Below are 15,478 nucleotides of genomic sequence, written 5' to 3'. Positions count from 1 at the left end.
GTTACATGTCTGGGAGAACATTGGTGATTGGCATGACTGGGAGAACATGTCTCATGACTGGGAGAACATTGGTGATTGGCTGCTGCATGTCTGGGAGAACATTGGTGATTGGCTGCTGCATGTTGGGAGAACATTGGTAATTGGATGTATCATGACTGGGAGAACATTGGTGATTGGATGTATCATGACTGGGAGAACATTGGTGATTGGATGTATCATGACTGGGAGAACATTGGTAATTGGATGTATCATGACTAGGAGAACATTGGTGACTGGATGTATCATGACTAGGAGAACATTGGTGACTGGATGTATCATGACTAGGAGAACATTGGTGATTGGATGTATCATGACTGGGAGAACATTGGTGATTGGCTGCTGCATGTTTAGAGAACATTGGTGATTGGCTGTTACATGTCTGGGAGAACATTGGTGATTGGCTGTTACATGTCTGGGAGAACATTGGTGATTGGCTGTTACATGTCTGGGAGAGCATTTGTGATTGTCTGTTACTTGTCTGGGAGAACATTGGTGATTGGCTGTCTTTGTTAATTGCTACATGTTTGGGAGAGATATTCTGTGATTTGTTGCGGCATGTTTGGGAGAGATATTCTGTGATTGGCTGCTGCATGTTTAGGAAAGATATTGTTTGACTGGCTGCTGCCTGTTTGGGAAAGATATTCTGTGATTGGCTGTTGCCTCTTTGGGAGAGATATTCTGTGATTGGCTGCGGCATGTTTTGGAGAGATTATTCTGTGATCGGTTGCTGCATGTTTGGGAGAGATATTCTGTGATTGGCTGCGCCATGTTTGGGAGAGATATTCTGTGATTGGCTGCTGCATGTTTGGAAGAGAAATTCTTTGATTGGCTGCTATATGTTTTGGAGAGATATTCTGTGATTGGCTGCTGTATGTTTGGGAAAGATATTCTTTGATTGGCTGCTGCTTGTTTGGGAGAGATTTTCTGTGATTGGCTGCTGTATTTGTCGGAGAGATGTTCTGTGATTGGCTGCTGCATGTTTGGGAGAGATACTGTAAATCACAAAATTTTTGCGTCACGATATTTTTGCGAGTGGCGACCAGCAGACGTTTTGTGTCATGATATTTTTGCAACTTTCCCAAATCTAAAAAATTTGCAACTGAAAGTTCTACCTAAAGTAAATCCAATCACATATTAAAGTAGATATCTGCATACACATGGAAGTACACTACTATCAGTGATGTTTTCCTAAAAACAACTCCCACTACATAGGCCAGATAAGCTTAAAACAGTTCAAAGGGATTATATTGATTGGAATGCCTCTATTATATTTTTGGACTAAGGAGCAAAGTTTAATGACAATGACATCACCAAAGTAATTAGTCTTCCCCCCAAGTTGTTGTCATTGCTTAATTGATGTATTGTCTAGGTCTGTCGTTGATTATATGAACTGGTGTCTAATAAAGAGATAACGAGACACGTTATTTGTTGATTGTTTATAGCATTTGACCGGTAAATTACGTCATGATATTTTTGCGAGCTCAAGTCATTCACAATTTTTGCAAAAATATCATGCTCGCAAAAATTTCGTTATTTACAGTGTTCTGTGATTGGCTACTGCATGTTTGGGAGAGATATTCTGTGATTGGCTCCAGCATTCTGTGTGTCAGGATAATGGCTTTTTAATATTTTCTTTATTTATGCTTGACGACTTGCTGTTCCAGTGATACCATGGGTAACAAAGGAGCTTTCATAACTGTCCAAGGAAATGATCTCACACCTAAGTTCACTTCTTATGAAGCTGTGGTGAGTAGTCTTACTTCTGTGGTCCTGAACACTATTCCTCAAATCAATTGATGTGCAGTGGCAGTCTATGATAAATTATGGGAGTTATGTCCTTAGCTTTGTGACAGCTTAGTGGAACAGATCCCTGGAAGTATTAACACTCTGTACTTCACCGTGTCCTAGGGTCTGCTAGTCTCCTTGGTTGCTTAACACAATATCTGTGCTCCCTCAAATAGTTAATGGCACTGAAGCTCTCTCCTGCTGAATGACAGGACATGAACAAACTTGCAGATAGTTTTACCCTTCAGGTCAGTCAAAGAAAATGTTTAAAAGTTCTCTTCTTTTTGTTAGAGGTCAGAGAAGAAGTGGGAGGTCAGGCATCATGACTTGTTTGTATGACATACCTGACAGCATAACACATTGTCACTGTAGTGGACCTGGTTATCTCTACAGTCCATTTGAGTCAGAAACGGACCGATAAATTGCAAATTTTATCATTGTACAAAATTGCCACATAAATATAAATAGTACACGTTTATCGTTTACTAATACCCAACAGCTTTCTTACATTTGAAAATTTTCCGGACTCTACCAAAAAAGTTGTTTAAGAAACTATCATAATTGAAAGCGCAAAAGTTGTTTATCTGTCGCGACGGGGTGAAACCGCAGAAACGGAACAGCCACTATCTCGGGCGTGCACACGAGATACACATGCCTGATGAAAAATGAAGTTAAATGCTGACGTGAAACAGTTGATGATTAAAGTGTACGCTTTTTTCCGTGCTGAAGCCGAAAGGGGCAAACCATTTTATGCCATTAATAAATTCCGTGAAGCGGGCAGCAAAAGCTTTAGGAGTATCAGCAAGGGTACTGACAAATGTTCTGGAACACAAACATTGTGAGGGTGATGCTTGAAGCAGGTAGGGGGTCGTGTCAAAATCACACAAATTAAAACATTTGGACAACTTTCAAAAGAACCTTGTAAGGCAGTCTATCAACAAGCTCTATTCTGAAAACAAATACATGTCGCTGAAAATTTTTAAAAAGCATTTGAAGCAAGAACACAACCTCAGAGTATCAAAGTACACTCTCTGGCCACTCTTACACTCTTTCGGGTATCGTTATAAGAAAATTTCGGGGGAGAATAGGTCAGTACTCTGTGAACGCCCTGATATCGTTAGCTTGAGAAATAATTTTCTCAGGGTTATAAAGAAGAAGCGCGAGGAAGGGTTCAAGCCAATGTACTTGGACGAGACCTGGGTCAATGCCTCGCACACTGCCAGCAGTCAGTGGGTACCCGATGGCCTCTAGGGAATGGAGAGAGACTAATCATTCTCCATGCTGGTTGCTCCAGCAAAGACTTTCTCCCAGGCTGCGACTTGGTATTCTGGGCTAAGTCCACAGATAACAGAGACTACCATTCCGAGATGAATGGTGCGGTTTTCCTTGATTGGGTTAAAAACAAGTTGGTACCAGCTCTACCAGAGAAGTATTTTATCGTAATGGATAATGCCCCATACCACAGCGTGCAGGACCCCGACAGTAAAGCCCCGACATCGAACAGTCGAAAAGGTGATATGATATCATGGCTCGACAAATTTTAGATCGCACGGCCTTCAAAGGCAACGAAGCCTCAGCTATATGAGATCATAAAACCCCACAAAGGTGAACCTTTCTACAAAGTTGACAGTTACATAAAAAGTAAGGGTCACGATATTCTGTGACTTCCACCCTATCACTGTGACCTTAACCCCATTGAAATGATATGGGGTATTGTCAGAGGAGATGTTGCCAGATCAAACACAACTTTTAGATTACGTGACGTAGAGGTTTTGGTTAAGGAATCCCTTAACAAAATCACGACTGAAACTTGTCATAACTGTGTCAACAAGGTAGCTAACGTCATTGAACAAGGTTACTGGTCTCGGGATGGCTTACAACAGGCAACTGTGACACCACTTGTCATCCCTTTAAGTCGTGACTATGACACTACGACAGACGAGGAACCGACAGGTCTCCCGGAATAGATTTTGAGATGTCCCCCGCCATGACTGGCTGTTCCGTTTCTGCGGTTTCACCCCGTCGCGACAGATAACAACTTTTGCGTTTTCAATGATGATAGTTTCTTAAACAACTTTTTTGGTGGGGTCCGGAAAATTTTCAAATATGAGATAGCTGTTGGGTATTAGTAAATGATAAACATGTGTACTATTTATATTTATGTGGCAATTTTGTACAATGATAAAAATTGCAATTCATCGGTCCGTTTCTGACTCAAACGGACTGTGGAGTGGCATCATGTTGTTGGAGTACACCCACTTGTGGTGTTTATCACTGTAGTGGACCTGGTTATCTCTAGAGTGGCATCATGTTGTTGGAGTATACCCACTTCTGGTGTATATCACTGTAGTGGACATGGTTATCTCTAGCGTGGCATCATGTTATACCCACTTGTGGTGTTATATCACTGTAGTGGACTGTAGTGGACATGGTTATCTCTAGAGTGGCATCATGTTGTTGGAGTATACCCACTTGTGGTGTATATCACTGTAGTGGACATGGTTATCTCTAGAGTGGCATCATGTTGTTGGAGTATACCCACTTGTGGTGTTTATCACTGTAGTGGACATGGTTATCTCTAGAGTGGCATCATGTTGTTGGAGTATACCCACTTGTAGTGTTTATCACTGTAGTGGACATGGTTATCTGGCATCAGAGTATACCCACTTGTGGTTTATCATGTAGTGACATGGTTATCTCTAGAGTGGCATCATGTTGGAGTGGTGTATACCCACTTGTGGTGTTTATCACTGTAGTGGACATGGTTATCTCTTATCATGTTGTTGGAGAGTGGTATGGACATGGTTATCTTGTGGCATCATGTTGTTGGAGTATACCCACTTGTAGTGTTTATCACTGTAGTGGACATGGTTATCTCTAGAGTGGCATCATGTTGTTGGAGTATACCCACTTGTAGTGTTTATCACTGTAGTGGACATGGTTATCTCTAGAGTGGCATCATGTTGTTGGAGTATACCCACTTGTGGTGTATATCACTGTAGTGGACATGGTTATCTCTAGAGTGGCATCATGTTGTTGGAGTATACCCACTTGTGGTGTTTATCACTGTAGTGGACTTGTGGTGTTTATCATGGTTATCTCTAGAGTGGCATCATGTTGTTGGAGTATACCCACTTGTGGTGTTTATCACTGTAGTGGACATGGTTATCTCTAGAGTGGCATCATGTTGTTGGAGTATACCCACTTGTGGTGTTTATCACTGTAGTGGACATGGTTATCTCTAGAGTGGCATCATGTTGTTGGAGTATACCCACTTGTGGTGTTTATCACTGTAGTAGTGACATGGTTATCTCTAGAGTGGCATCATGTTGTTGGAGTATACCCACTTGTGGTGTTTATCACTGTAGTGGACCTGGTTATCTCTAGAGTGGCATCATGTTGTTGGAGTATACCCACTTGTGGTGTTTATCACTGTAGTGGACCTGGTTATCTCTAGAGTGGCATCATGTTGTTGGAGTATACCCACTTGTGGTGTATATCACCATATTAACAGATAGACACACAAAAAACAACACCAAGCCCTGATTCTTTTTTATATATTCCTCCTTGGGGTACTTATAAGCATTTAAATGTCCATTTAAATTCCCTACGACAGTTGTAACAATATTTGAATAAAATATTTACAAAACAAAAACTACGTTTTGTCTTGTGAGACCACCCTTACAGGGCCTTCCGGCCCCCTACAGCCAAGAGCAGGTAACTCTAGACCGTAACCTCGTACCTCACTTTCCATGCTGTCGTTGTACCGACAAGACGTGGGTCCATACCAGAAGGTTTTTCCTTGCGACTAAGAGAGTTATGAGTGTTTCAGAAACTGCAACTGTATGTATGGTTCTCTTTTTTCCCTGCATGGGTGAATTGGAGTTTTTTCTGAATTTTTTCATTCATAATTTCTCGTTGTAACTTGGTACCTGTCGCGGTCGGCTCGCTAGTGCGTGTCAAGATGGCGGACAGGTCCCTTCGCTAGCCTTCCTGTTCATTGGTTTCCCATGTGGTTTTTCAATGTTACAGGTGGTTTTAGTGGTTTTTTATTTGTATCTTTGTACGTGTAGGGCGTATGTCTACTGCTCGCATTTTCTATATTACGCTAAAAAACCCGTAATTGTTAGTTATGCTGCAGTGTGTACTAGGTTGTCAACTGCATGCTGTCGCCCATGCGTCTTTTTACATGTATTTGTATGTGGGTATAGGGTAGATTGCTGCACAGGTTTTTTACTTGTTGCAGTTTAAACCCTGTACTCCGTGCCTTGCTGCAATTCCCGTACGGGATTCCCACGAGGTCTGCTTACGCTGTTTAGTGCAGAAGGAACATGAGGAAGAGGGGTGTGCGGCATGTGCCATGTTCTCGCCCCAAACCATTCGGGCAAGGCGGATAGACACGCTGTTCTACAGCAACCTGCTTCGGGCCGGGGGTGATCTCTGGGCACAGGATCCCCCGTCCAAGCGCTCCCATAGTAAAAAAAAGGGGTCCACGGGAGCCGCTTCCCACACGGAGCCGGCTCCCAAAAAAGCTAAGGCGGCTTCGTCTTCACGCACTCATGCCCCTTCTGCATCTCCAACTGCTTCCGTCTCTGTACCCGCCACCCCCCCTCTTGATTCAGCACCTGTAAAAAGCGTTCCTGTTGATTCGTTAACCGTTTTTTTCCAGGAGCAGATGTCGTCAGTCAAGTCCCTGATTGATACGGCGTTAGCGGGGTTCCGTAAGGAGCTCAGCGCGCCGGTCGTCGGGCGGAGCTGACACATCTGGGGGGGTTGGCTGCGCCCGAGCCGGCTCGAGAGCAGCGCCTCCCCGGCGGCTTGATCCTGGCTTCGGCCGTGGTGATAGCATGCCCTCGGCGTCTGGTGGCGACCTGGCTTTATGCGCTGGTCTGTCACAGGTGCCTGGTGCCGGGCGATACAGGTTTGCCCCTGTCATTGCCTGGTGTCCCGACTGGCGGTCGCCTAAGCCGACCAGTTCGGGATACCTCGGCGCCTGGCAGCCAGTCTGGGGTTGCCGGGAAGCCTGTTGCGGCAGGTTCCTCTCGGCGACTCGGCGACCTGGCGCGGGTTCCTCCCGGCAGGGCGATGCTTTTCCCCTGGCTCCTCTTGACCTTATGAGTTTTTCTGGTCCTGCCTCTGGCGTCTCCTCGGCGTTCTCTCAGGAGTCTGAGATTATGGCAGCCGAGGATTCTGCCAAGGTTGATATGGAGGAGGAGGAAGGGACGGAGGAATCGGAGGCGGGAGTGCCGTACTCCTTTGCCTCGTCCCTGCGGCAGGTTTGGGATAAGATCGCCGAAGTCCTGCCGCAGGTGGCTGTTCCCGTCCCGGCACCCGACCCCGCGGAGTTTCGGCTCCCGGGGGAGGCGTTCGCACCTTACCGGGTCGCAGGCAGGGCAGGGCAGGCGCCTCCCCCCTTTTCCGGCTAGTACTTCACTGCCGCTGAAGTCTGCCTACCGGTCATTCGAAGAATGTTACCGGTGCGCGGCCCAGCAACTTAAAGTAGCCGTCCATTCAGCCTACCTGTCTGCATTGCAGGGACAGCTGGTGGCCCACAGCGCTTGCGGTGCCGATTCATCGGAGTCGGTGCTCGCGCGGCAGCTAACGGACGTACACTCGCATCTGGCTCGGGACAGCATTCGGTGCTGTGCCAGCCAGATGATGGGTGCCGTCATGGGCTTGCGCCGCCTGTGGCTGTCTGTGGCACGGTATTCGCCGGCCACACAGCAAGCTCTACTGTCATTGCCCTATACCATGGGATCTTCCCTGTTCCCTGGGGCCTTGCAGGTGGTAAGGGAGGCCGCGGAGGCTGTCTCTACCTTTAAGGACTCAAAGCCTTTGTTGGAGCAGCCCTCCGCCGCCCTCGCCATCGGCCCTCCCCGCTATGCGTCCGCTTACCCTTCTGCCTCGGCGAGAAGGATGTTGTTAAGTGGGCTGCCCCTTTGCAGTCCAAGCGAGCAGGCGACGAGAGGCAAGGGCAAGCCTGCTCCAGCGCAGCATTCTTTTTCGGGGCAAGGGAAGCCAGCCCCGGCTTCCCACTGATTCATTCCCCAGAGCCCTTGTTGCCCCCCACTCACGCAAGCGGAGACTTGCCGACGGTGGGGGTGCACTGCCTCTTGCCACACGTCCCTGTCGGCGGCCGGCTGTCCCTATTCCTCCGGGAGTGGGAGGCAGCCACCTCAAATCCCTGGGTCCTGTCCACGCCAGGGATGGCCATTTGCCACAGTGGGGCGCGATCCTCCTTCCTTCTCCGGGGTTCGACACGCCTGTGCTGACCCCCAGCGACAAGGCGGAAGTCCTCCGTGCGAGGTTCAGTCTTTACTGACCAAGGCGGCCATCGAGGTGGTTCCTGTGAGTCAGCGAGAGGGGTTTTATTCCACCTACTTCCTCGTGACCAAAAGGACGGAGGGTTCAGACCCATTCTGAATCTCAGAGGGCTGAACAAATTACTGGAGGTGCCGTCTTTCAGGATGGAGACACTCAGGTCAGTGATCTCCTCCGTCGAGACAGGGGATTGGCTTACGCCAATCGATCTCAAAGAAGCATACCGATGTTCCAATGCACCTCGAATTCAAGAAGTACCTCCGGTTCTCCTTCGACGGACGCATACCAGTGCTACGTTGCGTGCTCCCCTTCGGCATCTCCACGGCCAAGGGTGTTCACCAAACTTATGCTAATCCCAGCTCAGTTAGCCAGGTCTCAGGGCAGGTGTTGTCACCCGTACCTGGACGATTGGCTTCTACGGGCCTTAGGGCCTCAGTTAAGCAGAGCCTCCACACTGTGCGTGCTGGATACTCTGGTGTCACTGGGCTGGATTATCAATCTCAAGAAATCAGACCTCGTTCCGACGCAGGATCTGATATTCTTGGGAGCCAGATTCAACACGGCGCTAGGGATTGTTTCCCTTGCTCCGGACCGCATCGTCAAAGTCCGAAGGACTGTGTTACAGTTCCTCCAGTCCCCCGTTGCGTCGGCCCGAACATGGCTTCGGTTGCTCGGCAACATGGCGGCGACAGTGGGCGTGGTTTGGCGTCTTGGCGTTTGAGGATGCGACCAATTCAGCAAGCATTAGCTCAGCTGTGGTCCCACTTTCGCAGGGCTACGAGATTATGCTCATAACGCCAGAGTGGTTAATCCCTCACTTGCGATGGCGGGGACGGACGCCGGAATTTGTCCAGGGGATCCCCTCGACACCCGACACCTTCCCTCTCAGTTCAGACGGACGCCTCCCTCACAGGTTGGGGGTTCTGGGCGAGCACTCAGCCTCCGCCTCTGGTGGAGCGGGAGGTCAGCCTACACATCAATGTGTTAGAACTGAGAGCAGTCCGCAAGGTGTTCGAGTGCTTCCGGTGTTGGTGCAGGGCCGTGTGGTTCGTCTAGAAATGGACAATCAAACGGCCATGTCTTACATTCTCAAGCAAGGCGGCACAGTGTCTCCGCCGCTCCTTCAGGAGGCGTGGCAGTTTCTACTGTGGTGCGATCAGTTCAACATTCGGTTTTGCCTGTTTATCTCTCCGGGTAGACAACGTCCGTGCAGATGCTCTCTCACGGCGTATACTAGCCCCACACGAAGTGGATGCTTTCGACCGGAGATATTCGGTGGATTATCTCCCAGTTGTTCGGTCGTTTCCAGTTGGATCTGTTTGCGTCTGGGGTGACGAACCAGATTCCTGTGTTTTGCTCCCCGATTCGGATTAGCCAACGACGCCTTTCAGCTAGATTAGACGGACAGGGTACTGGGGGCGTTCCCCGATACCACTGATTTCCAGGGTCCTGTCATAGCTGACAGCACAACCAGCTCGCTACTTGTGCTTCTGGCACCCTTTGGTCGGCACAAAGCTGGTTTCCGGTAATTCTCAGGTTTCTGGCTCAGCCTCCTGTTCTATTACCTTTTCGACCGGACCTCCTATCCCAGAACGGGCGCCCACCGAATCCCAGGATTCAGTGGGTGGCTTGGCCGCTATCTGGGATCGCCTCCATGCGAGCGAATTCCTGCACCAGTTGCAGACACAATTCTGGCTTCAGCGGAGGGATTCGGACAAACGCTCAATATGAGGATAGATGGGCCTGTTATTATGATAGCTGGTGTGTCAACAGGGGATTCTTGATCCCTTTCTACAGATTTAGTCTGTGTGTTAGAATTCCTCCAGTCTCGGTTGGAAGCCGGCCTAGCGGCTTCCACTGTTCGGGATATTCTACGGCTATTTCTGTTTCATATTCCTGTTGACGGTGCTCTCTTGGGGCAGCACCCTCTTGTACAGCTTTTAGCAGTGTGGACAGAATCCGTCCGGTTGTCCGGACGGATTAGTCCCGATGGGACTTGTCAATCGTTCTTGATTGGCTGTCCGTCCACTGTTTCACAATCTGTCGGCTCTTTCCTCCAGCTGTTGGACGTGGAAGACGGCGTTTCTTGTGGCGGTGACTTCTGGCAGGCGGGTTGGCGATATTCACGCAATGTCGGGCCGATCCAGCTACTACTGTTTTTCACAAAGACAGAGTTAGCATTGGCTGCCTGAGACTTACCGTCCCTAAGAAGGATAGTCCCTTCCATGTGACGAAGCCTATTGAGCTCCCAGCTTTCACTCAGCCTTCCCTGTCCGGTACCTCTCTCGACGTGCTCCGCCTTAGATGTCCGTAAGACACTTCAGGCTTATATCAAGCGAACAAGGGTACCCGTAAGGGTAACCAATTGTTTTGTTGTTATAGCGGGTTCAGGCTGGTCTTCCGCCACCAAGCAGACCATTTCTCGGTGGCTTGTCTCTGCCATACATATGAGTTATACTCAAACAGGGCGATCCCGCCTGTTGGGTTGAAAGCTCATTCGGTTAGGGCAGTAGCTACATCGACAGCTTACGCTGCAGCCCTGCCCATTGAGGAGATCTGCTCCGCGGCTATTTGGAGCCGTCCGAGTACGTTCATCTGTCATTACCAACTTGACAGACTCTCCAGTGAGCGTGCTCGGTTCGGTCAGTCAGTTCTCTCCAGTGGGCATGGTTCCACCTCTCTAGCCGATTGAGCTTTCGAGGTTTTTTATTGTGTGAACCATTATCTGCCAATTTTTAACACTGGTGTTGGGTTTTACAAATCTTGTTACATTTTCCCTTGGTGATGGGTTTTATGTGGTGCTGGTTTTTTATTCCCATGTCTCTTGCTTTCTAACCGAGAAGCTCTAGACTAAACTGCCCTTGGAAACTTTGCTGTTCATATTCCGGCATTTCGTTTCTGGGTTTATTGCGGGACCCTTATCTTCACTTCCGAGTAGATTACGGGAAGGAGGGAGGGTGTGTCTCGTTCGTTGCATTAGCTTAGGTTTCGCTGGACAAATTTGCATATCGTTTAACCCTGACCCTGGCTCATGCCCCGCCTGATTGGCTTTGGTGGACACGTGACCGGGTAAGTGTGCCTTTTCTGCTATAATTAGCTTGGGAAATTCCACTTCTTGTCGGGGGTGTTTAAGCAGACAGAATACCGCTCCTGAGATCCGTCTTTAGGAGTCTGTCTTATGCTTATAAGTACCCCAAGGAGGAATATATAAAAAAGAATCGAACTAACCTGTAGAGGTTTCAGATTCTTTGAATATATTCCTCCTTGGGGTACGCCCGCCCACCTCCCCGCATTCTGTCTGACTTCGTTCAGCATGGAAAGTGAGGTACGAGGTTACGGTCTAGAGTTACCTGCTCTTGGCTGTAGGGGGCCGGAAGGCCCTGTAAGGGTGGTCTCACAAGACAAAACGTAGTTTTTGTTTTGTAAATATTTTATTCAAATATTGTTACAACTGTCGTAGGGAATTTAAATGGACATTTAAATGCTTATAAGTACCCCAAGGAGGAATATATTCAAAGAATCTGAAACCTCTACAGGTTAGTTCGAGTTTTCAAGAGATTTCAACTCTTCAACTTTTGTTTATTGTTTAGTCATTTGTCTCCTCTTTTCTTTGCAGCCACATCCGAATGTGAAACCTATGGCCTATGCAAGTCCACTATTTAATTTGTTTTAGGAACAAAATGTAAATATGTAAATGGTATGTTTGAACATCTGTGAATAGGATGTAAATTATGAACCATGAGATTGTGTATGATAGAACCTGATTATAACATGCCAAGCATTGTAAACACTTTGGTCAGAATGTTTATTTGACATGTTTCCTGCCATGTGAACGTGAACATGCTGGTGTAAAAGATGTGGCGAAAAATGAAGGCAATGAATTCTAATTTTGAAAACAGAGGACAACTTTTTAATGTGCCAATTGAATGTGACCTTGGTTACATTGCTCATATTTTGTCTCAAGTGATCCAGGTATGTGGAACGTGGAAAATCATTTACTCTGCACTGGCAACTTAAGTTCCAAAGGCAGCTTGTCTTGTTTATTGTGGCAAGTTTGGTGAAATCTGTTTCAGTTTCTAACAAAATATGCACCTTGGATATCTTTGATAAAAACTGTAATACTTTAAAAAGGATTGACTTTTCGTAAACTTTAAAAGGATAATCACAGTGTATTCTGTCTAAAAGGCAGAGTGTAGATATTTCATGGAAATGGACAGTTGAAAATATGAAAGCTCACTTGTCCGACAATGCCAGGCAGGTGATGTGACTTCGGCAGATTGCAGGAGTCTGCAGGTCTTGCAGGGTATTTCAATGCTCCTGGCACAAATGTCTATACTCCTGTCATAACTTGCTGTTCAGATAAATACATCTTTTTAAAGGGACCACATAATGTTCTGAGAATGTTGAGGACAATGAGATCTTGTACAATGGATGTAAAACTATAAGGAACTTGTAGCAATACAGTTAGTTATGAAGCAGTGTTATTTGATAGCGAGGGGATGTAAATCAGTCTTCTCTCTTCAGTGGGGAATAGATAGATGTTCAGCCTGTGTTCTACACTACACACACCATGAATTCATATTCTAAATATGCTGCTTTCACATGCAGTCTGTGAAGTTTCTAGCAGAAAATTGTGTTGAAATGGACTGAATGCTTGTAGCCAGTGTCTGATCAGTTCAATGTCACAACAGCGTGAGACTCATCAGTAATCCTTAATGTAGGGAGGAGATGATGAGTCACGTGTCCAGCAGTATCCTGTGTTCCATATCTCCACCGTGCCATGACCTGTTCACCACTGTAGCGTCATTGTGAAGTGACATTATATCCTCCGCTCTGTTATTACCTGACCGCCTCCGTGGTGTAGTGGTTAGAGCGTCCGCCCGGAGAGCGGAAGATCGTGGGTTCGATCCCCGACCGTGTCATACTAAAAGACGTTAAAATATGGTACTTGTTGGTCCCTGCCTGGCGCTCGGCATTAATGGGTACAACAAGGACTGGTCAGCTCGGAGTCAGTATAATGTGTCTGAGTGAGGTATTCATGCTTCACTGCGGTATGGTATCTCAGTGGGCTAGCACTATAAAACCAGCTAAGTATGGGCTAGTACAAGCAGCCACACATACACATACACGCATGCATGTCGTCATATGAGCGAAATATTCTCAAGCACGACGTAAAACCCAATTTCACTTCACCTCACCTCACCTGTTATTACCTATTCACCACTGTAGCGTCATTGTGAAGTGACATCACATCCTCCGCTGTTATGACCCGTTCACCACTGTAGTGTCATTGTGAAGTGACATCACATCCTCCGTCTTATGACCTGTTCACCACTGTAGTGTCATTGTGAAGTGACATCACATCCCGTCTTATGACCTGTTCACCACTGTAGTGTCATTGTGAAGTGACATCACATCCTCCGCTCTCTTATGACCTGTTCACCACTGTAGTGTCATTGTGAAGTGACATCACATCCTCTTATGACCTGTTCACCACTGTTATGACCTGTTCACCACTGTAGTGTCATTGTGAAGTGACATCACATCCTCCACCCTGTTATGACCTGTTCACCACTGTAGTGTCATTGTGAAGTGACATCACATCCTCGTCTTATGACCTGTTCACCACTGTAGTGTCATTGTGAAGTGACATCACATCCTCCGCCCTGTTATGACCTGTTCACCACTGTAGTGTCATTGTGAAGTGACATCACATCCTCCGCCCTGTTATGACCTGTTCACCACTGTAGTGTCATTGTGAAGTGACATCACATCCTCCGTCTTATGACCTGTTCACCACTGTAGTGTCATTGTGAAGTGACATCACATCCTCCGTCTTATGACCTGTTCACCACTGTAGCGTCATTGTGAAGTGACATCATATCCTCCATCACTTTCTCTTGGCTGACTAATATTATCATGCATATTCAAAAATGGCAGCCTCACCAAACACTAAATATTGTTAAGAGTAAATGAGTGGTCAACAAGTTAGCATGAATGATCTTTTAAAGACAGAGAAAATGTAATCCGATGTTAGCAGCAGTTGTATTTTAGACCTGGTGATATATCCTAATGATGTAAGAAAAGTTTAATGTGATTAGATGCCTATTTTATGTGTCTTATTCTAACCAAACAAAGCTATTGTTATGTATGGGTTTAGGGTATGAATCGTACTCATGACTACAGACCGGAGATATGCTAGGATGACCAAGAATGAGGCTTCAGCACATCACAACTAATGGAATCTAAAGCAGCTGTTCAGATGAATTATTTTTGTCAAGCCATGAATCATGAAATCTTCTACAAATTGTTTAAACAGTAATAAGATCCTGTGAAACTTGGTGAAAGCTTTGTCGATAGAGATATCACTCGACTGTGTTTTGTTTGCTTTGTTTCAAGTCATCAGTTGATAGTGTTTGCAAGTGTGGCAAGTCCAGAATCTGGCTAGACAGGTGACAGTATGAACCATAGTATGTAGTAGGCGAGTCCTGCCATTCCTAACTGGTACAGGTCACTTGGTATGTGATGCCAACATTCTGCTGCAGACCTTCATGGAATACTACACGACTTCTGATGGAAGCCTATAGTCTTTTTGCAGTGAAAACGTACCGATGAATTTCACTTTAAACAAAAAAGTAAATCAAATAAAGTGAAAATAAGATTGCGAATCATAATAATTTTACCTTGCCAATTGAACATTTGAAATCTCAGAATTTTATTCAACTTAGGATAAAAGTTGTTTAACAAACGATCATAGATTGAAATCGCTATTATTGGTTTGTATTACAAGGGATAAGCGCAGTAGTTGGAACAGTGAAACAAATGCATCTGTGGTAAGTGATGAGTGTTAACTTAGACCAACCCTACTTGTTCTCGGTGTTTCATTTAATGTGCATACATAATGTGTTTGTCTCGCATTTTAGAAGTTGCCACATAAGAGTACAGGCAAGATATTTGATGGATGTGATTTGTTTATTGTATTATGATGATGTGTGTTGGTTTGGATCCTTATACTGTACTTGTAAGATTTGTTTGTTGTTTACACCACAGCCAACATGAGGGGCACAGATAATACAGAGAGGATCAGTTAGGGATGATGACTGGAGGTGTCTGTTGTTTCATGGTAGGCAGATCAGACAAGGTTTGGACTTGTGACTGCAAATTTGAACTGCCTATGCTAGTTTTTTCTCGGTGAGCATATTGAGATTGTTTGATATGGGTTGATTGCCTCCCACGAGATGATGCTAGGTGTAAAGATGTGTAATGTTTGGTCTGACTTGATGGTAGATGTAGTATGTTCTTTTAGTTATTCTGATGGGGCAGGAAGCATGAT

General features: G+C 46.2%; 1 protein-coding gene across 1 annotated transcript in view; it reads left to right on the top strand.

Moving 5' to 3' along the window:
* Positions 1 to 13,073, top strand: part of LOC124286628 (serine/threonine-protein phosphatase 5-like) — a 41,219-nt gene extending 28,146 nt beyond the window's left edge. The window contains exons 13-14 of the mRNA XM_046723012.1: positions 1,704 to 1,785; positions 11,762 to 13,073. Of these exons, the coding sequence (XP_046578968.1) occupies positions 1,704 to 1,785; positions 11,762 to 11,818 (139 nt within the window). The 3' untranslated portion in view covers positions 11,819 to 13,073. The remainder of the gene's footprint in view (positions 1 to 1,703; positions 1,786 to 11,761) is intronic.
* Positions 13,074 to 15,478: the final 2,405 nt, after the last annotated feature.

Source organism: Haliotis rubra, unplaced genomic scaffold (assembly GCF_003918875.1).
Source record: "Haliotis rubra isolate DU_JTF1 unplaced genomic scaffold, ASM391887v1 Scf388, whole genome shotgun sequence".
Lineage (NCBI taxonomy): Eukaryota > Metazoa > Mollusca > Gastropoda > Lepetellida > Haliotidae > Haliotis > Haliotis rubra.
This window is presented reverse-complemented; position numbering and strand designations above follow the sequence as displayed.